The sequence below is a fragment of the Solea senegalensis genome, linkage group LG3 (assembly GCF_019176455.1).
Source record: "Solea senegalensis isolate Sse05_10M linkage group LG3, IFAPA_SoseM_1, whole genome shotgun sequence".
Taxonomy (NCBI): domain Eukaryota; kingdom Metazoa; phylum Chordata; class Actinopteri; order Pleuronectiformes; family Soleidae; genus Solea; species Solea senegalensis.
Window position 1 is genome coordinate 3,030,830 of NC_058023.1, and position 27,224 is coordinate 3,058,053.

General features: G+C 41.7%; 1 protein-coding gene across 5 annotated transcripts; it reads left to right on the top strand.

The window, feature by feature from the left end:
- The first annotated feature begins 1,016 nt into the window (after window positions 1-1,016).
- syt10 (synaptotagmin X) lies at window positions 1,017-15,154 on the top strand. 5 transcript variants are annotated; one of them, XM_044022528.1, is made up of 8 exons: window positions 1,017-1,382; window positions 2,913-3,309; window positions 6,995-7,556; window positions 9,339-9,459; window positions 10,071-10,242; window positions 10,452-10,581; window positions 11,868-11,877; window positions 13,113-15,154. In XM_044022528.1, exons 1-8 carry the CDS (start codon window positions 1,181-1,183, stop codon window positions 13,136-13,138), a joined length of 1,620 nt encoding a protein of 539 aa, XP_043878463.1. In that variant the 5' UTR covers window positions 1,017-1,180; the 3' UTR covers window positions 13,139-15,154. The 5 variants fall into 5 exon arrangements, with proteins under 5 accessions (XP_043878463.1, XP_043878460.1, XP_043878461.1 ...); XM_044022525.1 differs by lacking the exon at window positions 11,868-11,877; XM_044022526.1 differs by lacking the exon at window positions 11,868-11,877 and having other exon boundaries at window positions 1,017-1,367.
- Window positions 15,155-27,224: the final 12,070 nt, after the last annotated feature.

Genomic DNA, 27,224 nt, shown 5'->3' on the forward strand with positions numbered 1-27,224 from the left:
TACCACTGCTGAGGAGTTCCAGACTTCCTACACAGAATTTCTAAACTTTAAGTCGTCTATAATTGAACACATTTCCACTGCAGACCTTCAGGGATTGGCTTTAAGTTATACTGGCTGCGTGCACTATTGGGTGGTTGGCAGTGGATGGCGAAAGAGATCAAAACACCAAACGAAAAACATAATCAGAGTTTGTGACAGACAATCTTTTTTTGTGAATATAGTGCCAGCACCAGTGAGGCCTTTGTTTCTGATGACATATCATTGTCATTTTAAGTCTTTTGTATAATACATTTCTGACATAATCACCTTTAATTAGAACACAGAGCATTTAGGCTGCTTTTTTTCTCCATAACTATGTTAAAACGGAGGCTACAAGAATGTGCATCACAGACTGTCTTATATCCTTTTTTTCAACACAACCGAGAGGCAATCTGATGAAAAGGCAAAAAGTACTCAAAATGTTCTAAATGTGAAATTTGGAAATAAAAGAAAGAAAAAACGGTTTGCTTGGCTCGTATTAATGAAGAAAAATAAAACAAAAACCTGGTCAAATAAATTCGTAATAAGTACAAGACTTGCCTCTCTGATGTTGTGTTTTTAATAAATAATTACGAGCAGGCAGGGTTTTTTCCCCCCACCTGAACCTCTCTCTTCCCCCCCTGACTGAAAAGCTCTTTACATACTTTATTTTTCACAGACTTGTTGAGTCTGGAGTTGATTCCCCTGCTGCATCAGTGACTTGACTCTTGGTGTTAAATGGTGGCTGATGCTTAATCATCTACATGTGGGAATAACAAGTGCAGGGGATGATGACTTATTTTGCACGACTGTTAACATTCAGGGTCACAGAGGACGAAACCCTGTTGGGGTTTTGTCAGCGGTGGCGTGTGTGTGTGTGTGTGTGTGTGAGGCGGGGACACAAGGTGAAACACTCCAGTCATTACTAGAAGAAGTAATCCCGTTACTGTGGTTTGGCACAGCCTACTGCGCACAGCTCCTGGAGGGTTGGACTCCTGTTGCTGCTGCTGCTGCCTGTTTGTCCAAACCAAGGACGAGCAGAGCGCGTTTTGGCCGCAGTCGCTCCCTCGTTGCGCGCAGGACATGGATCAGGACGCGGCGCGCGTCGCTGCCGTCTTCCGCGGACACGCCGCACTCTCCGGCGCATAGAAAAGGCGCCCAAATGAGTCGCCGCCCTCCCGGATCCTCCGGCGTGCAATGGCTTAACAGGAGAGACATGAGTGTCCGCGCCGAGGACAGCATCCCCTTGTGCCAGAGGGCGCTCCAGATCGTCACGGAACTTTGTCTCACGGGACACGTAGACCGGGAGAAATGCTCGGACATATTCCCGCTGGAGAGCAACATACCAGGTAAAGGATATGCAGGTAAATGAAAGAAAGACACTTCTTTTTCTCCTCTTTTCTCTTATTTCCCCAAACAAACCTGTTTTTCTTTTTATATGTAGCTGCAGCAAAAAAGAAAGAAAGAAAGAAAAGAGGCTGCTCTTTATTCTCTATCCGCGTAAAACTTAGTGAATTCTCCACCTGTTACGCAGCTCAGTGCAAAGTGATGGAGAAGCAGCAGCAACAGGTGGATGCGCTGAAGAACGTCGCAGCAGCCGCCTGTCTTTCTCTCGCGTTGCCACGTAGAAATCGTTTGAATTCAATTTAGAAACATGAATATTATTTTATAATCCTGCATGTACGAAGCTCTGTTTGCAAACTTGTGAATCCAAACATGTGCACAGAGCAGGTGGGCGGAGGAGGAAACTGCAAAATAATCAAAATTGCAACACGAGCAGGAGCAAAACACTCGTGAAGATCAAGATGTGATGCAATGTTTGCAGTGGATGGTGAAATGTTAGAGGAATTCACACCAGCACCAGAAACAGTGCTAATTATATGAGGGAAAATATGTTCATACTTTATAAATCCGGTTCAATTATGCTACGATTATTCGATTACTTAATTAATCGTCCATTTCTATAATTGATTTAAACGTAGTTTGAGTGTTTATTTTAATCCTTAAAACAAGCTTTTTGGCTTAATAAATGTGAATTTTACAGTTATTTTATGGCCTCTTTGCTATATACCCATGGTTCTCAAACGGTGGTACCACATACAACTGGTGGCACACCGGTGGCACATGGAGGAGAATCAGAAACAGTGTCCTATAACAAAATGAATGAAATACTAATAATGAGAGTCGCCTTATCGCTCGCTCCCTCTTAATCTGATGTCACTACACCAGTGTGTGATGTATATGTGAGGAAGATGAGGATGATGAGAGAGCAAATTATCTTTGAGAACGACTGTTCTATACAACAGATAAACCAGCGGATCTGATTAGAAATTTGATCATCATGTGGAGGTTTGGGAATTTTTCGTGACACATTATGGCCCAAACAACTCATTGATTAATCAGGAAACAATCAACGGACTCATCGATTATGAAAGTTGTGTCAATCACAATCACATTATCAGTCAAAATAATAAAACAATATGGCATAAACATGTTAGGGAGGGTTAGATACCACTTGTTCTTATCTGATACCAGTATCACTATCACCGATGTTTGTCATTTTTTTTTGTTTTAAACCACCAAACTGTTACCAACACAGTTGTGCTGATACCTTTAACCAAAACCATTTCAAAGACAGAAGGTTTTTAAGATTTGAGCCCAGGATCTGACACAGTACGACCTTGTAGAACATGTTGCTTTTTGACGGTGTTTTTAAATGACTTCACATTGTCCTGCTTCATCAAACAGGTGCACATGCTGCCCCCTCTTTCTTACCGCTCGCTTTCTCTTCTTTTTTTCTCTTTCTCCCTTGCATGTTTGTCTGTCCTATTTTGTCCCGCTGGCTTGCCTGTCCCCTTTTCCTCTCCGTGTCCTCCTGTGGTTCTTATGTGTAGACATCTCTATTAGTCTCCTTGCTGTGGTCGTAGGTTTCTGTGGCCTCGCCCTTTTGGTAGTCTCTCTCTTTGTCTTTTGGAAGCTGTGCTGGCCCATTTGGAGGAGCAAGGCTCTGTCGGCGCACGCCGAGAATGCCGGCCTCCACGTGGGTTTCCCCGAGGCGCCTCCGCCCAGCTCCCCGCCGATCTCCAAGTGTAAAGTGGCGGAGGTGGAGAAGAAGTATCCGCCAGAGGTGACGGCCAACGGGCGCAGCTCTGTCAAGCTTCTGGAGGCGGCCATGAAGATCAGCCAGACATCTCCGGACATTCCCGCTGAGGTGCAGACAGCCCTGAAGGAGAAGCTCAGCCAGCAAGCCAAAATCCAGAGGCAGACCACAGAGCCGACCTCTTCCTCCAGGTACATTATTTTCAACCAAGCCAGTGTTCGAGTCCCCAAAAATGTTTAAACATGCTGCTGGATCGTTTTAGTTTCTAAAGTCTGGGCAGGCAAAATGAAAGACCTGGTTCTTGAGGTACTAGAGCTCGACTAATAGACGAAATCCTCGCTCTGACTTTTCGCCATCTCCGTTTCTCGTTAGCATGACTTTTTGTGACGAACCAAGCCAACACACAGTAGAGAATCAACTTCCTGTTTACACCGACACACATTTTACGTACAATTAAAACATCTATTGCAAGCTTGACTCATTTTTAAGTGAAGCTTCAGTTCAACAATCACCAAGTTGTAGCTTCTGAGACGGCATCGAAATGCTAACGATTAATGACGGTCAAGAAAGAAGATTGGGAGGTCTTTCACCGGCATTGAAGTCCAAGACCTGGGTCAGACGCTGCAATAGGTACAAATTGCAGTCTCTGAAATGAAATGAAAATGTACTAATTTTGATTGTGATTACCCGTTTACCTGCACAACCCAATCCCAATCAATATTATTTCTGAAAATCTAGTCGTTATGGATGTGAAGCATGTGAGCCCACTGCAGCCACAGCCCCCCCGTCCCACCTGACCCCTGCAACAATAACGACTGTAGGTCAGGCCTCTTCAAAGACACGCGCTTGCTGCTTACCATTACAGTACAACAAAAGCATTTTTGTCCGTCTGACCCACACGAAAGAAAAGCAAAACCCCTGTGACGGTTCACTGCCCTCGAGGTGGTATGGCACGTGTCAGGGAGAGCATCGGGGACTGGCCGGCGACCTTCAGACGCTGTTGTGCATGATGAACTCTGTGTTCCACTCGTCACCTCCTGTGGGCTTGTCAGCACAGGGTGTGGGGGGGGAGGGGTGGCGCAACACCGCGCTTCACTCCGAGAACCTATAATCACATGCAGTCGAGCTGCTATGGTAACGACGGGAAGCAACCGTAGTAATTAAACAATCAGCTCTCGCTTCTCTTTGTTTTCCAGAACAGTGTTTAAAGTAGAACGTCCATAATTAGCAGTGCTGTGGGGCGGGAGCTGTCATGGTGGAAGGTTGGCGTCCTGGTGAGATGCGTCACACAGCTGCGCTCACTTTCTCAGAGGGAAATGTTATTGACTCTCGTGCGCTTTGGTTTGTTGTTCGACTCTTTAATTAAATTATGTTGAGTGGATGATCCACCGAGGATCGGGTGAAGGCCAGGTCAGAGATGACAACACTAGTTTCCTTTTTTGACACTAGAAAGAGGCTAAAAACACAAACACCTTCAACAAGCGTAGGCTATAACGGTAGACAATGTGAACTAAAGTCATCCATTCTAATATTCAACGACGGGGAATTAAACCGGGCAACTTGATGAAGCACCGCATGGCTAGCAACTCAAGATTACTTTCATTATCTGTGAATTATTATGGTTGCACAAAATGTCAGAAAATAGCGGAGGGAAAAAATACAATTTCCTCCAGGCCAATGTATTCATGAGGCTTTAAGCAACGGTCTATAAATATTAACTGTTTTATAATGTACTTTAATATGGAGACAAATCTGTAGAAGAAAGAAATGACATCCCAGTAGCGGTGCTGAATAATGCAAACGGCTGTGGAGTAAAATACTAAGACAAGTTTACGTCTCTCATTTTGTTTTACTATTCTTATTTACTTCTCGATGAGAAAACACTCCTTCGTACTGTCAAATTATACTCCTGACTTAGAGTTGCAATATGTAGAATCACTAGAGATGTTTACGTATTATTTTATTTAGTTTGGAATGGAAGTTTTTGGTCTTAAGTGAGAAGTAGAGGCTCATTTTCCCGTAGACCACTTTCCCGTAAAACTCAGTTCTGTCTCTTCGGTTGGCATGTGAGACCATTAACTCCTCAGGAAAACACTTAGTGATGTTATAAATCAAGTGAGAAATAGAGGCTCATTTTCCCATAGACTACTTTCCTGTAGAACTCAGTTCTTTTTGACGTGAGGCGCAAGCAGTGTAACTGTTCACATAGTTTAAGTAGTTTTTGGTGGATAAACAGAGGTCGACGCAACTGCTGCTCGTCTGGTCGGCGACGGTTCAGTATGTTTTTGGTTGTATTTCAATCACTTTCGTGTTGTTAACAAAAGTGTTGTTTGAAATGTATGGCCGCGCTGTCAGTACCATATCATTTGTGCCCTGGTTGTCAGATTGCTGTCATTGTCTTACTGTCTGACGGGAGGAGGACGACCAGTTGCTAGGTGACAAGATTGGCAAGTCAAAACAGTTTTCCCTTTAAAAGATGAATAAATAAATAAATACAGTCAACCTCACAGAAAACACAGGCAAACCATTCTGCAGGACCACTTTTGTGAGTAAGAAAGAGCAGTTTACTGTACCATCTTTGTCAGAGTTCTTAGTCTGTCTACAAAGTGTGGGTTGCAAGAACATGGAACATTTCAGGAAGTGCTCTTTACAGTGGTGAAAGAACACTGTATAAAAATGAGAGGCAAGGTCACTGTCCAGATTTTTGCTGGATTTTTGCTCAATGCTCCCTTCTGGAAATGGTAACCAGAACAAGTACAGCGGGCACAACTCGACTGTCTTTCTGAAGGTTTATTCCACATACACAGTTAAGCAAACGTCAGTTAGCAGTTAGATAGTTATCAGCTTGAAGTTAGTTAGTTAGTTAGACAGCATCTTGTTAGGTTGTAAAACCGACAAGTCGTACAGGTTCTGATGATAGATAGATTTACAAAGCTGTATACGAAGGCAATATATAACAAAACATGGCTTTGACAATGCACCTTAAAGGCACTTTAAAGGCTACGGTGCTTTGATACCAATTACAACAATGAACAAATAAATAGAATGAAAGACAAATAGCTTTGCCTGCTAGAAAGTTCTACAGTCACTGTTAGCATTGTCAAGGTGTATTGTGCAAATACAAAAAACGCCCGTAAGTCCACTGAGGTCTTCAAGGCCTAAATGTTGTAATCCAACTTTGTGTGGTCTACTAGACCAAAACCCTCATTAGTACGACCTGAATCATGGATATCCGATGACGTGGCACACAACTCTCTGTGAACTCATAATCCAGAAAGTAAAGTCCAGGTCCAGTGTGTAGTTGGAAAGTCACTTTCAACGTGTGCTAAAATATTACCCAGCTCCTTAACTTCAGGTTAGTTGTCACTAATGGGAAACTTGGACTTTGTAAGCTACCGTTATCGATCAAAACTTCTAATTCTGATCAAAAACGTTTAAATTGTCTTTTAGTAGTTAGTCCCTGTCGTTAGTAGTAGTTAGTAGTTAAATGTCAGTGTCGCAGGGGGACAACAACAGAGCTCTACTGCATCTCTGTGCTCTCTATAAATCATTGCTGAACAGTCTTGGTAACTTCTGCAGATCTTTGCCGACAGCTTACCGGAAATACTGCTTGGGGGTCTTTGGTTATTTGGCAGGTGAAGTGAATATACAGGGTCCGTTATATTCCAAAATCTGTGTGGTTCTTCCTCAGCACCAAAATATTTCTGCTGCTCTACCAGATGTCGAAACATATTCCATGAACTCCACAACATTATGCATCATGCTTCTTAGACATCCCCTCCACTGACAAACCATTAGCGCCCATCATAACAAGCCACTCACGCGTGACACTTAGACTTGAGACATTTACCAGATGCCCTCTACCCTTTTCAACAGGCACAATTCTTTCCGGCGCCACCTGCCTCGTCAGATGAATGTCACCAGCGTCGACTTCAGCATGGAGACGGTGCCTCTGCGCCAGAGCTCTACAGTGAGCATCGGAAGAATAAAACCTGAACTCTACAAACAGAAGTCCGTGGACTCTGAGGGCGAGCCCAAAGAGCCTGTGGAGACCTGCGGAAAGCTGAGCTTCTCGCTGCGTTACGACTATGAGGAACAGGCACTGGTTGTGAGGATCCTTAAGGCCTTGGACCTACCCGCCAAGGACTTCACTGGCACCTCTGACCCATACGTGAAGATCTACTTGCTGCCGGAGAGGAAGAAGAAGTACCAGACGCGTGTCCACCGCAAGAACCTGAACCCCATGTTTGACGAGACCTTCTGTTTCCCGGTAGTGTACGATGAGATCTGCAACCGCAAGCTGCACTTCAGCGTGTACGACTTCGACCGCTTCACCAGCCACGACATGATTGGCGAGGTGGTTGTGGACAACCTCTTTGAACTCTCTGACCTCTCCAGGGAGGCGGTGGTGTGGAAGGATATTCATGCAGCGACTACAGTGAGTTGCCGTCTCCACTGACACAATGCCAGATCCCCACAAATGAGGACATTGTTTCTATGTAAGAGATGTGAAATGCGCCAAACTCCTGCCTGAGGAGAAATTACACAGAGTGAATGGGAACCTCGGCTGTTTTTGGAAAGGTCTAAACATCAAGTACTACTTTAAATCACTCCTAAGAGCATAAATTCATCAGCAGTGGTTCACTAAAGTGGCAGGAGGAACACATAATACGCATAATTCAGTCACTCTTGGAAATGCAATTCATCAGCCAGACACCCACACACACATTTTCTAAAAACTGCTGGGTATTCTAGACATAAATATAACAGAGTAAAATTACCCAAACATTAAATAACTCACAAGTAGCTCAACAAATAGTATTTGTACGTATATATAGTGCGAACTCCCTAAAAAAATGCCCCAAATTGTACTTCATTGGATATTAACACTTAGGGCTCATCTTAGCATCAAGACGAGATATGATGAGATGAATTTGTTATTGGTTGTCCTAACAATAATGCATTGTTGTGACCGAAGTGATTGACTTTATCTGCTTAGATCAATAGTGGCGGGCAGTCCAGTCGGTAAGGACATCTTGTATGTCTATAAACTTGATTTCAGTAACATACGTGGTAAAGTTTGGTTATTTGCCAAAGTACAAGCTATGAATTATTCAAACAGAAGTGCAGCACCCACATCTCAGGCTTCAACTGACTTAGCGTTGCATGTGCCACAATGGACAGATGTAGACGTTCCTTGAATTAACAGAGAGCAACAAAGAACACCTACTGTATTTTTGAACATTTCCAGTATTTTGGACCTGAAGTACAGCGAAATGTCGACGCTAGATTAAGATGTCACCTTGAATTTACGACTCTCTTTGCATCAAATTGCTGCTTTTATCAGATGTAGTGCCCAAGATGTGTGAATAATTGTGATAATGGATTGGAAAGGTGAACTTTTTTTGGGTTCAAACTTTTCCAGGCAGAGGAAGAGAGTTACGCTAATTACAGGCCTTGTTTGTGCAGTTAAGTACTATGACAAATATCGTAACCACCGGCTCAAATAGTCGAGCCAGAGAATTGATGTGACCTGTGTCGATACACCTGAGGGCATCTTCACCTTATTGGCTCTTTCCACAGAAGACGCTCTTGTCAGGTCACAATAGGAAAAATACAGAGATAATGGCCATGTTCCATTTAAGAGGTTTTTTATGGGTCTTTCAGAGACACCGTGTCACGATTTACGAGCGACAGCTGAACTGAATGCAGCCACAGATAAACTTCCACCTGTGCTTCTGCTACTATGACGGGTCACGATCTCTGCTGTGAAAAAGAGTTTCAAGTATCGCATGCATCTGTCTGAAAGAGAAGGATGTGCATTTTCAATGGAAACTTGACTGAAAAACAATAATGCCACTACAGTTATAGAAACATCAGGCTGCCAACACAACCAAACATCAACAAAATCGAGCAGTGTAGCACTGTAGGATTTTCTACTCAAACATAGAAACAAGTTAGACATACTGTTTTGTCTTTGATACCACAAAAACTAGCCTGCTAAGCTGAATAATAGCAGATTCCTTTGTCCTGATCCCAGTTAAAAGAGATAATGTCCACAACAGCCTGCCGACACTGCGCTAATGCAATGTCCAGCTGATAAAGTACGACTGTGTTCATTGACTGAGCCTTTTGTTCACTTGCTTTGGCATTTTGATCCACAGAAAATGTCAAAAAAACATTTAAAACTCTGTGTTGCCTCCCCGCGTTTGTCATTCAGGAGAGCGTTGACCTCGGAGAGATCATGTACTCGCTGTGCTACCTCCCCACAGCAGGCAGAATGACCCTGACAGTCATCAAATGCAGGAACCTCAAAGCCATGGACATCACAGGCTCCTCAGGTAACCTGACAGCAAATAAGATAAGGCTCGCTTCAAACACTCAAGCCGAGCCCTGAATCAAACTTTGTCGAGAACACACAGCAGGTGGCCACTTAGAATGGAAATAGAGGAGAAGGAATGGGATGGAGGCCAGCGGCCAACTCAGAATAATTCAACAGATGATGCCAAAAATGTACTTTAAACTGTGTTAAATTAAATTGCGAAACCAGACAGGTGTGTGCCACATTCCCTTAATGCCTTAGGGCCTTTGCACACTAGACACATTTTCCCATCGCACCGAATTCACTCACCACTAGATATCACTACTCTTTGAAGACTGGACATTTTTAGAACCTGTATCCCATTAGTGCGAGCAGCAATTTACGTTTCTGGATTAAGGTAGATTTTTAGTCATTCTCGCCTCCAACCTCTAACCTGTGTTCTTGTAGCTTATTTGCAGAATCATATCCTTAATTGTGGAGACTGATGGTGCGTCTAAATTCACATCTGATTTATTTCCATCGCGGTCGATGTGCAGAGGCCTTAAGACTTAACCAGGATCATTCCAATTTTACTATGTCAACATAACGTGTGTGTCTGAGCTGTTGAGTGACAGTGAGCATGTCTCCCAGATCCATATGTGAAGGTTCACCTGATATGTGACGGACGGAGGTTGAAGAAACGAAAAACAACGACGAAGAAGAGCACACTTAATCCGGTGTACAACGAGGCGATCATCTTCGACATTCCCCCCGAGAACGTTGAACAAGTCAGTTTGTCCATCATGGTGATGGATTATGATCGGTGAGTCTTTGCTGTGTGTAACTAAACCAATCTGATCAGAACTCTCTCCCAACTGAGTGACCTTGAGAAGCTTCAGGGTTATTTCCAAAATGTCTTTTCATGTAAAACTGAAAGTGAAAGAGTATATTTTTTTCCCCAACAATAAAGAATCTGTACCCAGACAAGGTTCATCCAACTGTGGGTTAATGTGTGTGTTTTGCTGCTAACAGGGTCGGACACAATGAGGTGATTGGTGTATGTCGTGCTGGGCCAGATGCTGAGGGCCTTGGACGAGATCACTGGAACGAAATGCTGGCTTATCCACGGAAGCCCATCACACACTGGCATGCTCTGGGAGAGGTACAGATATGACGTCTTTCTCTATTCCTCAGTCTGCTGTCCCCTTCAGTCTCAAAAAAAACTCACATTAACAGAGATTTCCAAGTCCAAGAGTGTGACACTGGCCTGGAAGGTTGCTCTATGTGATCCCCAGATCTGTATTGTTGAAGTTTTCCCCTCATTTCCTTTGTCCAGAGAGGTCCGCTAGGGTCATTCTCCCTGTAGCACCAAACCTTCCAGTCCATTTGGTCAAAAGAGTGTAACCGTGGACAATTTGGTGGTAGATTTGGCGGTAGGGCAGGTTGTAGGTTTGACACCCGAGTTCTTCTAGTCTACATGTTGATTGGTCACGGGGCAAGACAATGAACCCAAAGATGGTATTGCTGGCAGGGTATGAAAGTGTATTTGTGTGATAAAAAAGCTCAAGTAAATGGGTGAATGGGTATGTCGGAGAATAGCAACGCATAGGAAAGCGACTTTGAGTGGCCAAGGACTGACCATGTACAACTCAATACTCAACGAATACTGGGATATATATGAATGAGGGTAAATTCCTGGTAAAAAATCACATAAATTGGGGAGTATGAAGCAACCCTAAGATCTGTGCAGGTTAATCTATTCAAAAAATTAATGAATGAAAGCAGGGTTTACAAATCAGACTGAGATAAGGAAGGGCACATAATTTGGCTGCTAACAACAAGACCTAACTAGCATCTTTTAGCGTTTTCCTTTTTTTCCAACCATTGTAGATAACGACGTCATCTTGGCCTTAATTTAAACATTAAGTATTCTCATAATTGAATGCAAACACTGACTATTTATATTAACACATTATCAAATAAAATGTGTCATCGACGTAGTGTCACAACAATGTAAATTACATTATTTCGAGTAAATTACAATGTACGTGTATTAATTTCAAGAATTAGAAAAGACGAAACAAAGCCTACGCAACAACAGCATTTTAATTAGCTTTCTTTCTCAAACTCAGTGGAGAAAATTAGCATTTATTTCTCTGAGTAGAGATATAGGAATTTGGCTGTATGGGGGGAAGACTTGGCTTTGCGTCTTATATGTTGCATGTGTGTATTTAACATGTAGAAATATAGAGAGTCATACAGTACAGAGTGATTTAATGAGCAGGTAGCACCAACACTGCATGCCATAGCTAAGAAAAACAAAAAACAAACATTTGACTTTCAGATGTCCAGTGTTGATGACTAGTGATAGTTAAAATAATTTCATATTTTACATGTTATCCATGTCTTTTCCTCTTTTGCCCCACTCACTCCCCACCTGACGAGTAGGAAAATACAGGTGATTACCCATTTTCAGTGGTGAAACTACTTCTACTACTTTGGTTTATATATATATATATATACATATATATATATATCTATGTTAAACAAATACTGTGATCATTGGCAGTAGCTCCTGTTATTAACACTCCATGTCTCATTTTAAAATGGATTTTGCAGCAGCCAGACCTGGATTATTATTGTTGTTATGACTATTATGGAAGCTATTCTTGGAGAGATAGTGTGCTGTGGGGGAGTAGCAGTGAAAAACGCTGCAGTTACATCTTGTGAGGACAGGAGTCGGATGCTCTAATGAGAGCAAACCAGCGCACGTAACACTCAAAAAAAGGATCACAGATCAGGGCTTGAAAATATACTTATCTTCAACCCAAACAAGCCTAGAGTACAGTGCCCTTTAAGACCATCGAGGGGTATTTATGACATAGATTTAAGGGTAAATTAAGGGTAAAACTACATAGAGTTGACTGTTCTCTGCACACTTCATGTGCCTTAAAGCAGCTGAGGGCAAGGTAGTCATGAGCTCAGTGGAAACATGAGCGCAAGTGGTGACAGCAGGAAAAACACAAATGTAAGCAAATTGAAAAACAGATTGCCTAATAAATCTATGTCATTTTAGGAATATGTTTGTTGCTTTATCTCGCCTTTTCCGACGAGAGAACATCAGCGACTTGAGAGTTGCTGATACATTGGCGCCTCCCTTAGCCAATTTAAATGTGTTACCCGGTGACCTCTGTATCTGAAATCCCTCCTTTGGATTAACAAAGTAATCAAACAAGGCAGAGGTAATCCAGCAGCTTCTATGTCTCACAAGCTAAAATAGTTGTTTTTGTGTGTGCAGCAAGTACAAAGTGACACAAACCTCTGTTTCCCGTTGTGAAAGGCCATCTAACATTGATGAAAGTAGAGCTGTGTAAGTGGCTAAAATCCGTATTTTTTCCTGCTGTCCCGGCTCCACGTTTTCCACATTTCCCTGCAGCCGTATTCAACCCCACTTCAAAAAACATCTTACCCGTGTGACCTGAGTGGAATTTCATTGCGGAGGAAATGCTGCATTTGAGCCATTTTTCTAAAGGTTTTCGCTACCAAAAGACACCATAATCTGCTCATGTGAACAGACTCACGTGAAATAACCTGTTTGCCCATGATCACAGTGCAGTGAACCAGACAAAATGCCTGCTCATCAAAAGTGGATGTCGTGCCTTGATAAAAGCTGTGTGACACTTTACCTTGCAGTGGCCTGGAAGAGGAGCAAGCTTTGAGAGTCAAGGTTCGTGTCCGTCACCCAAACCTCCGCTGACTCCCTGATGATCACGGATAGAGTGATGACATCACCCCCTCCTCCTCCCTCCCTCCCTCCTGTAAGAAAACAGACATTTGTTTACAGTTGCTGCAAAGCTGTGTTGCCTATACGTCTCTTGTGAGCATGTTATACGGAAATGAATCCATTCCAATATGTTTCTCATGTTTGTAACAAAAAAAAACAAACAAAAAAAAAAAACACAACAAAAAACAAAGTTGTGTTGAAATTATTTTTACTCATTCAAACTCCAGCTCTTTGAGGGTGGACACAGAGCTGGCTATGCACAGCACAAACTCTTACTCAGCTCAGTTTCATACGCGTGTTTTGACATTATGTGCCCAATATTTAGACCACACGAAGAGCACGCCTCACTGCAATACATCCTCAGCGATTCCCTCCCACCTGGAACCAACCTGTTTTTAACCCCAGAGATCTTTAGTGAGATCACGTCTTGTTTTCAGAATGGCACAAAGTAAAAAGGGCTATGCTGCTCAGTGCCATGAAAGCATTGACTTTCATAGAAAAACAGTCATTTAATCCAGTCTCGATCCTGAAGAACGCAGGTAATTGAGCGTCTACAAGGGGCCGGGGTAAATTTGCCATAAAATTCATCAGTCGCAACTGTCACAAGATGTACGAACCCGGCCATTAAGCAGTCACTGTTGCCTGTAGATAGAAGAGCAGTCAACAGGGAGTGGAATGTAGCAGATACATGTAGCAAACATGTGAACATTTGAAATAACTACACGGTGAATTTATTCCCAAAACACAGGCAAGAATGAAAACAACCTGTTGATATTTATTTTTGTATAAAGAGTTTTGAGCTACTAACTCATAAGATACATATGATTAAACTAAAATGTTCCATTTCCAGGTGAAGTCATGCTGACGAACTACTGCATTTAGAAATTAGTTGTAAAAAGCTAAAACAGATTATTTTAAAAACTGGTCTCAATATGCACACAATGCAGTATTCATACAAAAAGAGAGCCATCTCAACTCAAACATACATTGGCTCACACATTCATTCAACTGTGTTTTTCTGCTCTAACGTGAGCTAGAAATGTTAGCATAGCTGGCTAACTAGCCACTCACAAAACCAGACTGCATTTCCAGGGTCATGAATTTCATAAATTCACAAAAGTCCCCATGTGAGCCGGACCTGAAACCTGCCGTAGTGTAGTAGTACTTTAATGTCAGGCACTTTTAGATTTGGCTAAGTTTACATTCAAGCGCTCATGTTCTTGTGCAATGTGAAAAGTGAAAACATATATTTTAAAACATTATGAACAAAGACGCAGGAAAATGCGGTTATGTCATAAAGCGGCGCGAGTGTTATCTTGCATTGTTTTCTACGAGTGGTGATGAATGTGGTGCTTTAGCGTGCGCAATATCATCAGTAAACATAGTATAGCATATAGTGCATCGGTAACACCCCCATTACATTGTTTTAATTTTCAATTGAGACCAAAATTAACCTGCCACTCACAACTATGTCAACCATTTTGGGGATGTAGCGTTAACTTACTTAGCTTGTTAGCAAAAAGGGGAAAATAAGAGGCTTTTGTCAATGTGGCCGTGTCTGAAATCACTCGCTACTCGCTAATTGTGAGTCCACCATTTTGTAGAGCAGTCCCAATAATATTATTTGTAGTATCAAAAAGCATGTGACACTGATATATGATAACACAATTAATGACTAACAAGGTAAATGTGTTTTGATTGCTCTCCGATTTTTTTTTGCGTTCCCGAATTTGGGAAAATTCAGTTAATTTATGTGTGTCACAACAATTACATGATGATGATTAGCCCATTATAGTGAATGAGTGAGTGATTATTGATAAACTGTGTTCAATCAGGGACCTGAAGATTAAAAAAGACACACTAGTAATCCATAAAAAATGGCAAAAAAACTTAATTGTTTTGATTGCTCTCCATGAAAAACGGCAGAGGCTAAAACTCGAAAGACTGGAAATATAAACAAGCTAAAAATAGAAACATGAGAGTAAATCTTATCAAATAGAGAAATAATAAATAAAAAGTGTAAGATTTTGACTGCAGCTTTTAACAGAATTATATTTTTTTGTGTTGCGAATTTGGGAAAATTCAGTTAATTTATGTGTGTCACAACAATTACATGATGATGATTAGCCCATTATAGTGAATGAGTGAGTGATTATTGATGAACTGTGTTCAATCAGGGACCAGAACATTAAAAAAGACACACTAGTAATCCATCAAAAATGGCAAAAAAAACTTAATTGTTCTGCTTAGTTTCCTCTTTTTACAAATTCAGGGAATTGTATGAATTGTAAAAGAAGCCACACACACATACACTTGTTATCACATTATGTCGACTTTTTACATGAAGCCATATGAAATTAAGTTCAGTGCATCTGAAGCAGGACACTGACTCAGCTTCTCCTTTGTGAGTAATAAGAATCCAACATAGCAAATAGAAAAAAAAGGCTATGTACTGTTATCTTTCTTGCACACACAGCGATGCCCCCCGTGTCCCCTTAATATTAAATATTTTTACTCGTAGCATGTTTGTCATCACTTTAGCGACACACTTCTTGAGGGAAAATGTAAGTAATGGATGTGTGGTTTGAATTTACAATCATTGTGTTTACATTTGTATATATACAGTACACTTGTCAATGAAATTGTTTATATATATATATAAATAATATACTTAAAAGTGAAATTTAACAAGTTGTCGTAAACTTGTGGGAATTGAGACATGACGATGTATTTCTATCGTTTGGTGTTAATTTAAAAAACAGCTCAGACTTGTAGTCGAGTGGAATTTAAACTCATATAATAGTTGTGAACAATTAATCCGACTGGAAAGACAAGCCAGTGAAGCCAACTCTTACCTTATAGCGTTATTCCATGTTTCAGAGTTTAGATCTTTGACTCGTACAATTGTTTGCATATTGACTGGATCTATAGAGCGAGAAACAACTGTCCTGATGTGTACAGTTTGTGATAACTTTTGTAAAGATTTAAAGTAAACATTTGGGATATAATTTATTGTATTTGTTTCATATGTATTTTAACAAAATAAATAAAAACATTTGAAAAGTCATGATGTAGCAGTGTGTTTGTTATTGGCTGGCTAAAGCTACTGCTAATGACCGAACCATAGATTCTAGATCAGGGATTCCCAAAGACTGGGTCGGGACCCACAGATAGGTCACGGGAAATGTTTTTTGGGGTCCAAATTTGATGTGCATACAACATGGTTTACCAAACAACTCTTGGCAAATTTACTGTGATGTGGGTCACAATAATTAGCCATCTTTAAAAAGTTCCTCAGGGCGGTGTTTCCCAGTCCTGGTCCTCAGGGACCCATTCCCCTATGTGTTTTAGATGTTGCCCTGCTCCAACACACCTGAAACATGCAGGGCAGTGGGTCCCTGAGGACCAGGACTGGGAAAAACTGCTCTCAGGGATCTACTGCAGTTGTACAAGATTATTGATGGCACTTGGTATCCCCAATTAGTCTCCTACCCAAACGAAGTGCAAACCAGGATAAACCAAGCTTAGCTTGAAAGATTAGATACTATGAGGTGTTAAGCACCATTAAATATCAGTTTAAACTTGATTTAGCTTCCGAGACCAGACAAAAATGGGTGTGAACCATTATCAAACAACTATCGCCCCAAAATGGGGCTCAAATCTCTACCAAAGTGAGCTACACAGGCCTCTGAAGAGTCATCCATCGCCTCCTATCTTTATATAAGAACATATCTGTGTATGTTATTGCCTACTGTTAACATCTGAACCACAGGCTGTCCAAATATCATATATCATCTTCTGCGAATGACACCATTTGGAGCCGAAATCTGGGCCAGAGTGATCATGGAGCGAAGCCACTTTGGGTGGTCCACAAGAGACTCAACCATGAGTCAGTCGTAGCTGTTAGTCATGATGACACAAGAGGAATGAACACTCGGACATAAAGTGATAGAAGGAAAGGATCGGTGACAATGGACCAGCCTGACCGAATGTGTCTAACATTCATATGTGTTTTGATGGTGGGAGGAAACTGGAGAGCCTGGTGGCAACTCACACAGCCCAGGTCCCAGTTCCCAGTCCCACTTAGTATGGGGTAATTAAAAAAAAAAAGTACTCCTATCCAAGTACTAACAAGGTCAGGTACGGGCAAGCAAAAAAAAACATCACCTTACAAAGGGCTTAAATACATGACTTTGAGATTAAGGCTCTGTTTTTCACCCGAGCTGAGGGAGTCTGACTTCTGTTCCATCCATGTTCCACAACTGTCGACTGCTCTGATAATGGCACTTTCTTCACGACTGTCTACATGATGGACAGACGTAAAATACACACATTTGTCCATCAACATAGTTTAATTACAGGTCTGTCACGCAGGGTTTTTTTTTTTCCCCCTGCCCTTTTCTTCAACGACGCAGCCTAAGTGGTTTCCAAGTTGCTGTCAAGAAAACACCAGAATAACTTTTCACTTTCAGCCGAGAGAAGAAAGAAGGTGTTACCTGCATTTAAATCACCGTAATAACTTACAATAATGTGACTTTAAATCTTTCACAGTACAAGGTGAAATAGGAGAACATTCCTCTTTTAGTCTTTTTTTAGCTATCGGTGATGGATAAACACAATTTAACCGTCTGAGGCTGCTTGGCAAAATGCTGTGCCCTTTCCATCGTCACTAACAAATAATAACCGTTAGATAACCACTCCACTGAGTTTGTGCTTTCAGGACCTACAGGACAAAATGAAAAGCTCTTCTGCGAGACGCGTCCCTCCTTCTTGCCCTGCTCCGTTTGATGGTGAAAACATGAAGAGAACATTTTCATCCCTCGCGAAGCATGACACACAGCAACTTCCTTTTGATCCGCAATATTGGATGGAAGCACAAAAGGGGGGGTGGTTACATTAGTTTCCTTGGCAATGAAGGCTGCCCACTCTCTGAACACTAAACCCACATTTAGAGTGGAGTGATATCTGCAGTTAGCAAAGGCTAATAGCTCCGTGCGGTGATACATGCAATTAAAGCTTAGTCATTTCCTGAATGTTTATTTGTGCTGGATACTTAACACCACTGCTCTACTGAGACCCGGGGATTGGATCTGCCTGGAAGCTCACATCAACAATGCACCTGCAGGATTAGTCAGTATTTGGGGCAATTATTACTGATTGCAGTTCCAAATTTCCAACAAAAAATGTGTTAAATAAAGATGAGAGCTCCTTTCAGCATCTTCGCTTTGAAGACAAACCTTGTTTTGAATAGTGGCAGCTTAATTATCCGCCAGTGGCTCATCAAACAGCCTCTTTTAATACCAATGTGACAAAAAAAAATCTTCATGTTATTTAACACTATTAAATAACATCCTGTATTAAAAGTAGTCATTTGTGTTATGTCAGGGCAGACTTGTTTCATAAACGCTTGGATTTGTGCCATTCCCCGGATACTGACACCTTACAGCGATGCACCACAGGTTCCCTTTATTCCGGCTCGCTTTTCCCTCGGCTCATTGGGCACAGAGGGTCAAAGGCCAACTCATTAATAGAGAGGTAGCGGGGGCTGCTTCTATTCTAAGAACAATTACAGTTAAAGGGGTAAGTGGAGGGACAGTTAAGCCACCATCCATCGCGGCCCCAGCAGCTGTATTTACGGCCGTCAGTGTCTTTGTACTATAGAAGTTCATGACGCTCTGGCAACGTGGCAAAGCGGGGAGTTACATAACATCAAATACATAATGTGAGCAAAGACACATATTATGTAGTGTTAGGTAATACTGGATAAAAGCGCAATCACATGGTATTTTCTTCTGCGCTTTACTTTCCACATGATGCACATGAAATACTGAACACTATACGGTATGTTGAAGATCTTATTTTATTATATATAGTATTATATATTATATATTTTATTTTTCTTTATTCTTCAATCTCATATAATATTGCCACACAGAATTGATTCATTTATTGAAACACTCTCCGATTTGCATTTTGTATCTGCACTGCAGCGCACGTATTTATTCTGAATTAAATTAGCTTGACATTTAATACATGAATTGGGTAGAAATTACTTTTTCAAGTTAATTTTCTGATAAAAAAAAAAAAAAAGATTTAGTGTGTGAGCAGCGTGTATCGTTTCTGGGAATGGAAATGTGTCGACTTAGCAATTAACTAAATAATACTTTCCAAATGCTGATAATTAAGAATAGATGCAGCCGATAGACAATAATTGTTGCCAATTAAAAGAAGGCCTATTTTCAATAAAAACAACAAATAAACTAAACATTAAATACATGCAACATGTCATCAAAAAACTAAAGAACTCACATTTGAATGAAAAAAAATAAAGTGACTTAACAAGATTTTATAAATGCATGATTTGCAATAATTAGCCAATGCTAATTATTAAAATGTCAGCCTGATTAATTGGTCGCCCCAATTGGCCGAAAGTGAGCAAGGAATTTGGTCTAGTTGGAAAGTTCTCACAATATTTCCCTGGTATACTCGTGCGTCAGGGTCCTGTAGTATGCCACTTCATCATGGGGTGGCGGTACAACTCTGGACGCAGGGAATAGGATGCATTCCTACCAAAGAAGAAAAAGAGGACAATGCGACTCCCTCGAACATGTCTGGTTTGAGTGGTTTACGGCTGAAAGGCCCATGGGGCAGGGGGTTGCCGGGTCGAGGCTCGGATAACTATCCTTGGTGACTACTTCTTCTGTTGTATAAATGTTCTTTCTGCTTGGTGAGCGGGGCTTATACTCATGGAAGTTCAGTTTGCGCACGGTTCCAAAATCTGGGCTGTGGCCTGCGGGTTGATGACGGAATCAGCTATGCACAGAAGTATACCAGGGCCTCACACAAGATGCCTGTACGCGAATGATCCAACACATGACGCGAAATCACAGTGAACGCACCGTAAGAGATTCCATCCAATAAAGTCACCTTCATGATGTAAATGTATAACGCCACTGCCACCGTGAAACATCTGTTCTGGGTGCGACGTTGACGTGTCTTTGATTAACGATGTCAGTAACTCATCTACACCTCGACACTAATCTGTCCTCTCCTGTCCTTGCATGGCGGGGAGCTGATATGATGTAAAATAATGACCAACCAAACGGCTACTTGAAAGACGTCGCATGCAACGTTTTTTCTCCTGCGCCTGCAGCCCCCTCAGTCAGTGACCCACAAGCTCTGGCGTGGATGTGCGCACGCCGTCGTCTACAACGTAGAACACCCAGCATTCACCTTGTTAGATTAATTTTTGAGTACAACATGTTCAAGTGTTGAAAACATCAAGACGGCAAAACTCTGCACATCTGTCTGCTGTCAAGAGAACCGCACGAATCAGCCATCAGCGTCGCGAGCAGAAAGGAGATGAAAGGTTACCGAGATTGCTTTTTTGAAGCATTAGGCAGCGGAGACACGGAGGAAAAACATATCGATGTGAGCTGCTAAAAATATACATTTCACCCCCCTGGGGAAAGAGCACAGGAATCCTCTCTCATTACTTCTCCTCCTCCTTTATTTGTCTTGACAAAAATTGTCAAGGCCATGAAGGCGCATGACAAGGAGTGATATTTAAAACCAGCTTAAAGTGAGAATTTTCTAACGGTGACATTCAGAGCGTTATAATTGCTGCGTTTTTTACTTTAAAAAGAATTAAAGACAGGAATAAATGGGCACAGATGTTGCGTGGGCGCAAACTTTTACATGTTCCGCATTCCCTGCTCCTATGTACCTAACAAGTGTTCTTCCAGATAATCTCACGATCCTTCAGCTTGATATTATAACAGCTTTTTCAAGTATCTCAATTCAGTGTCTAAGAATTCATCTTTTAACCTTCAGTGGAGCAAAGTCTGAATGCTCGAAAAGTGATGTGAGTGGAGCCGAGGTCAGACTAGACAATATTTTTGTCTGTTGCAATGGTCACTGTAACATTAGGTGGCCATAGACGCAGAAATTCTTGCCATGACTTGACCAACAAATGTGACTGGAAAGAAAAGGGGCCGCAATGAAGCATTGATCAACAATGGACACTTGCTGTGCTATGCTAAAAAAGGGATAGAAAACATGACTTTGGACATGTCCTTGGGGCACGCGAAGAGGACAGTAATGGACCGTCATTCCCTTCAAAGAAAACTTCATCACCCCTCTTTTGCGTTGCCATTTACTTTTTACTCTCAGTTGCTGTGTGATCTCACTGGTCAAAGTTCTTTCAAGAAGAAATACATGCAGTACTATGCAAAGAAAGAAAGGAAAAAACGGGCCAAACTCTCTGTGATTGTTGGAAGGTTGTGAGACATCCAAGATTGTGGGCCGACGATTCCCGGAACCAAATGTCTTCCATATTGGGGGGAAATTTGTAATCAGACTCCGGCATAAAGGAAGGTGACAGAGAATATAGTGGACTTGTCTTGGTTGTGAATCTAACTTGGTCTGGTCTTGGGGTTGATAATGTGGTCTTGGTTACGACATTACACTCCAATAGCCCTGCTCTCCACTTGCTTGATGATTTTCCTATTAAGTCAAAATCCAAAAGAAAGACAAGACGTTGAGGTAATTAATGGTTTCATCAGTTCTCCTTTTAGCTCCTACACAACTGTGTTATTGGCGTTTAAATGCAAACTTCTCTGCTTCCCCTAAAGTTTTCATGAAAAACACTGACTTTTATTGAAGAATAAGATATATTTTCTAACACAAAAGTCAAACTTTTGTACCCATGCTTGAATCAGGAGAGGTGGATTTCCATTCAGATCGGCACCGTTTCTGTTTCTCCACAAAGAGAGATGTCCAAGAGGGGACAAAGGTGCTCGAATAATGGTCCAAACACTAATGTCAATGCCGGTTTTCTTCTTAGTTTGGGTAATAAGACTTCAAGACATAGTTTGGTATTTGGTTAACGAGTCACTCATACCACGCAAGCCTTTGCTTCACCTTGAGAATCGTTTTGTCCCGATTATAAGAATAATAAAGAGGAACAAGAAATAACCCATACATTTACCAGAGATGGATGGACATAAGATTTATGTAAGGCTCTCTCTCCTGTGAGATTGTCCCCGCTGCTCCATTTACCCTCTGACTCAGACTGGTATTAAGCCTCGTTTCACAATTACACCGGCAGAATGCTAATTAAGGCATTGTGTGTTTGCCACGGACTGACGAGTGGGCTCCGGCAGGTGTGAGCAGCGGTGCCACCATCATCGGTGTCGTCACAGTGGCGGAAAAGACGCGGTAATAAAGGGTTGGGGAGGAGACGGCCACGGCGTGATCGGAACACTCCAGCTGTTCCGTCAAGTTCCGCAGGCGGGCAGAGGTGGAGGAGACGACACGAATCACACAGAGTGGACGCGGGCGGGAGGACGTGAGCGTGAGTCTAAATACAGTCGTTTATCAGGTGCCACTCACTCTGTCATGGGCGGGGCTCGTCCAGCCGCACGACGATTGATAACCGCACACTAATCAATGGGATGAATGGAACAGGTGGGCTGGGGACATATAGGAGAACGCGGCGGGGGAAAAAACACATTGATTGAAGACACGTTCCGTCACTCGCGACGCCACATGATTCATCGCACCAACTCTGGCGAGATTCGATCAATGCAGGCTGTTATATAAGGCCAGAAAACCTGAAAACTGCTTTGTTAGATTAAAAATAAGCTGAGATTCAGTCATTTGGAATGACATGAAAAGTGCTGACACTGATCAGCACTAGTATTTATAAGTACTAGTTAACTTTAACTAGGGTTGGGTAATGTATCAATATAATATCAAGACATGATGAGAAGAGACATCGTCTTAGATTTTGGATATCGTAATATCGTGATATTTTACTGATCATTTTTAATTGATTATTGATTATGATCGTGTAAGGCCCTTTTGTCTTTTTTCCAAGGACAAGACTTAAATCCATCACCCATCAGAGCTTCTTGACTTTGGAATGAGCTGCCTTGAGGAGATAAGCCCCGCCTTTATATCTTTTATTGCGATGTTGTCTTCTTCTTGCTTTTATATTTTCCTCTTTGTTTTTGACATTTTGGTGTTTCATATTTTATGACTTTTGCTTCTACGTTTGTCTTGTTTCTGCCCCTGTCTGTAAAATTGGTGCCACTTAATATTATTGTAACTAGAAGGTCAACCAATACAGGGTTTTCCAATGGAACAATTGACATTTATAGAAATCAGGGCAGCAAATGGCCATGGTTTGATGCTGATTTTTTGGCCCATATATTTTGCCAATTTTTCTTTCTTTTATTTCCTCCATCTGATAAAAATATAACTGATTATTCAAATAATCGATTATCAATCGATCACTAAAGTAATTGTCAACTATTTTTGTAAATCCATGATTCAGTTTTAGAGTTTTTTAATAATTAAAACAAGCTTTCGGATCAAAAGACAAACAAACACTTTCATAATTTTCTGACATTTTATCGACCAAACAAATACTTAAGTTGCAGCTCTACATTTACATATACAGTATTTGAATAAATTTAGCATCTAAACTTACATATAGAACTACTTAGAAATCAAAAGTCCAGGGCACACAGATACTGGAGAAGCAACTCCTGAGAGCCGTCAACTCAAGAGCAGACAAATGGAGTCACGATTCCAGTTCAAGACTCTAAAACCACTCCTCTCGCACACGTATCAGCTCCTTCAAGCTCCTGCCTCTCATCTGATAAGGGCTCTCAAACAAACGGCTCACACAACTTTGCCCACGACTCTTTGTAAAAGCTCTAAATATAAAGTCACACAGAGCGTCACGAAACCCCCGCGCAGCAGCCGCTTCCTCGGTCATCGAGCCCACATTTGCAGCAGCAGCTGCTGGCAGATGTGACGTGGTGATGTTATTATTGTGCTTGAGCTGTCTGGCCATGAATGAACAGCAGCTGATGAGTCATAGTTTGGACCAGTGTCCTTACAATGTGTCCGTGGGCGCCACTGCCGCCACCGCCAGGAAACCTGTTAGGTAACTGCATGGGTTTCTATTTATATTTCCATAGAGTTTCCCTGTGATTCATGACAAAACAAACGAGTGAGTCATAGGCCCTTACAGAACAAGCATGTCCATCTACACTTTCACTACATCTGTATTTCTCCCACACCACTCAGTAGTGGGCACGAGCGATATTACTGTTATTAAGAATAGAGCGTCAATTTTTCTTACGGAAGTCTTCTCTGCTATTTCACCATGTTTGGGTTTATAGAAATGACTGAAACTCAACAGTTTCTTGGCGCTACTTTGGTTTTAAGGTCATTTTAGTTGCCATTATAAATCTACTTATGCAGATGATACTCTACAGCAACTATGTTTATTGTTTTCAGCAACTTATTTATCTATTTGTCTGCCCTTATTCTGACCCTTTACAATGACTGTATTTTATGTCTTTTTTTATCTTGTATTTCCATCATTATTGTTATTCTTTTATGCCTTGTTGTCACTTGTGTTTGTGTCTTGTCCGTCATCTTGATTGGCGCGCATTGAAGCCCGGGATCAGACTACGATATTTTGGTCTTTCACGATGTCATGTGTCGCCCAGTATTTCTTAAAGCCCAAAATGTGCAGAAAAATTATCATTTCAGTTTAAATATTGTCCTGATTGACTGAAGAAAACAGCTTTGCTTGTCACAGATCGGCATAAATATCACACAATAAATAACACTTTAAATAATGTTTTCAAATGAAAATGAGAATCACAATTTCAGAATCGCAATTAGATATTTATTCAAAGTCGTTCAGCCCTGTGTCTGATTATCAATCACGTGGATGGGATTCTTGCCTTGTCTTGTTCAGGGGACTCGCAACACTACAAGTATGACCCCGCCCCCGCGACCAATCATCGTTCACGACACTGTGCGAGTTCATAGGTCATCAAGTCCGCCGCTTCACCATTCCCAACGTTCAGAATGTGGTCTGGTTACGACCAAACCGTTTGAAAATCGGCCTGTATTTGTGTAGTGTGATCTTAATCTGGTCCGTGAAAGAACTTGGTGAACTGTTTTAATTATGAAGGATTATTATGAAGTATTATTATTCACAAGATGTCAGTTGGCTGAAAAATTACATAGATATATGTCATAGAGACATAGTCCTCCTTCAACTTGAAGGTTGTGGGTTCGATTCCCGGCTCCACTAAGTCTACATGCCGATGTGTCCTTGGGCAGGATCTGTAACCAATTGATAAATCAGTACTTTTTCCTATAGAACTCCAAAAAAGTTATCTGACCTTAAATGACAAAATACTTTTAGGAATCCAAACAACGTCAGAGACAAACAGAAGCAACTGAATGTGCCACAACTAGGGAGGGGGGGGGGAAAAACATATTTTTAGCTGAGCTTTAGCTGCAGGCATCTCCAGATTAAGCCACTTGATAACTGAGCCTCCACTTAGGACGGATTGTTGAGCAATTAAAGCTCCACTGTTACTATTCCCATCCACACGATACCACACGGAATTATGGCCCAACGACAGACACTGAAGACACTGCGCACTCATGGAGTCACTCTGCACCGAGCCGCTGAGTGGACAAACGGCGACATTATTGTCTTTATATAGCCGCGGGGATCGCTGTGCTCGAAAAACTCACCGAGGATGCTAAGCAGGAGCAGAGATTAATGCCTTGTCGGATCGGCTAAATCTCCTTTATACCTCTGGATGCTACCAACTCCCACTCCAATTTGGAGGAGGTTGGAGATAAGCCCAGAAGGCACAGCCTCCAGGGCAGACTAATTTATCCACAGGATAAAGGCTTCCAGAGGGCCCACACTCCAGCATTTCTCTCTCTCTCCGTTTGTATGTACGATCAGTGTTGCACAGTAACACATTACTCAGTGTAATATGACTTTAGCCAGTGACGAGTCGCGTAGGGGATTATAAGTGAGAAAAGGTAAAAAGGAAAATTGCACCTGTTTTCAATGATTTGGTTCTGTTTTCCTCTTGTAAGTAAGTTTGTTGTTTCATATTCTGTACTGTTTCATTTGCACTTTAGACTTGATTGGATATTTGAAGAGTCGTATGAGTGCACCTGATTGTAAGAATTGTGGTTTTTCTTTGCCCCAGAATGAGCCGGGATCTGGGTTATAGTAGGCCACAATGGACAAAGTACACGTCTTTTGAGTTTTGATGCTAAATGAACCGGCTGCAGAGACTCTAAAGAGGTTTCCATCTCAAGGAACTTCCTGGTTGAATAAATAAAAAAATGAAAACTCCCCGATTCTGAGGCCCTCATCCTTACATTCATTTCATTCATTCTTCACATCTGGACGAATGCAACGCCGTCCTGTTTGGGGTCCCTGAGAAAATACTGGACAGGCTCCAACGTGTTCAGAACTCTGCTGCCAAGGTTCTCACTCGGATCAAACCGTCCTGCAACCGGATTGTCTTCAAGCTTCTCCTCCTCCTTCTCCTGCTACAAGTCTCTCCATTCACTCGCTCCACATTATCTCTCTGACCTCCATCCATGTGCACCGTCCCTCCCGGAACCTGCCGTCTCCTGACCTCGGTCTCCTCTTTGAAGCGTCACTTGTTCCTGCAGGTTTTTTATAGTTTTCTTTTATTGTGTTTTGTTTTTTTTTCTTGTACAGCGACAGAAATTGTAGTTATCATTATTATTATTATTACTATTAATGTAATGTATTACTTTATATCCTTGCATTTCCACATTAGCATTCATGTCAGCGGTTCCCGTTCACTCTAGCGTTTCCTTGAATGCATGCTCAATGTCAAGTTCAACTTGAATGGCGACAATTTCTCACCAGACATTTAAAGTACATTCTTTTGGATAGCCTTGTATTCTTCCAAGCGCTGAGTTGTACATGCGTTTGGCACCAGCTCAGCTTCTCACATGACTTCAAGTTTCCATGGTTATCTGGTGAAGGTTCTCAGTCATGGAGGTCTCTTCAGGGCGTGAAGTGTCGGCAACTGGACCGTCTTAATTTGCAGTTTTCTACCACAATGCGAGACTAAAAAAAAACACCCTCGTCTTTGCAGGTTGAAAGAAAAAACATTGACAAGTTGTCTGAAATGACACAA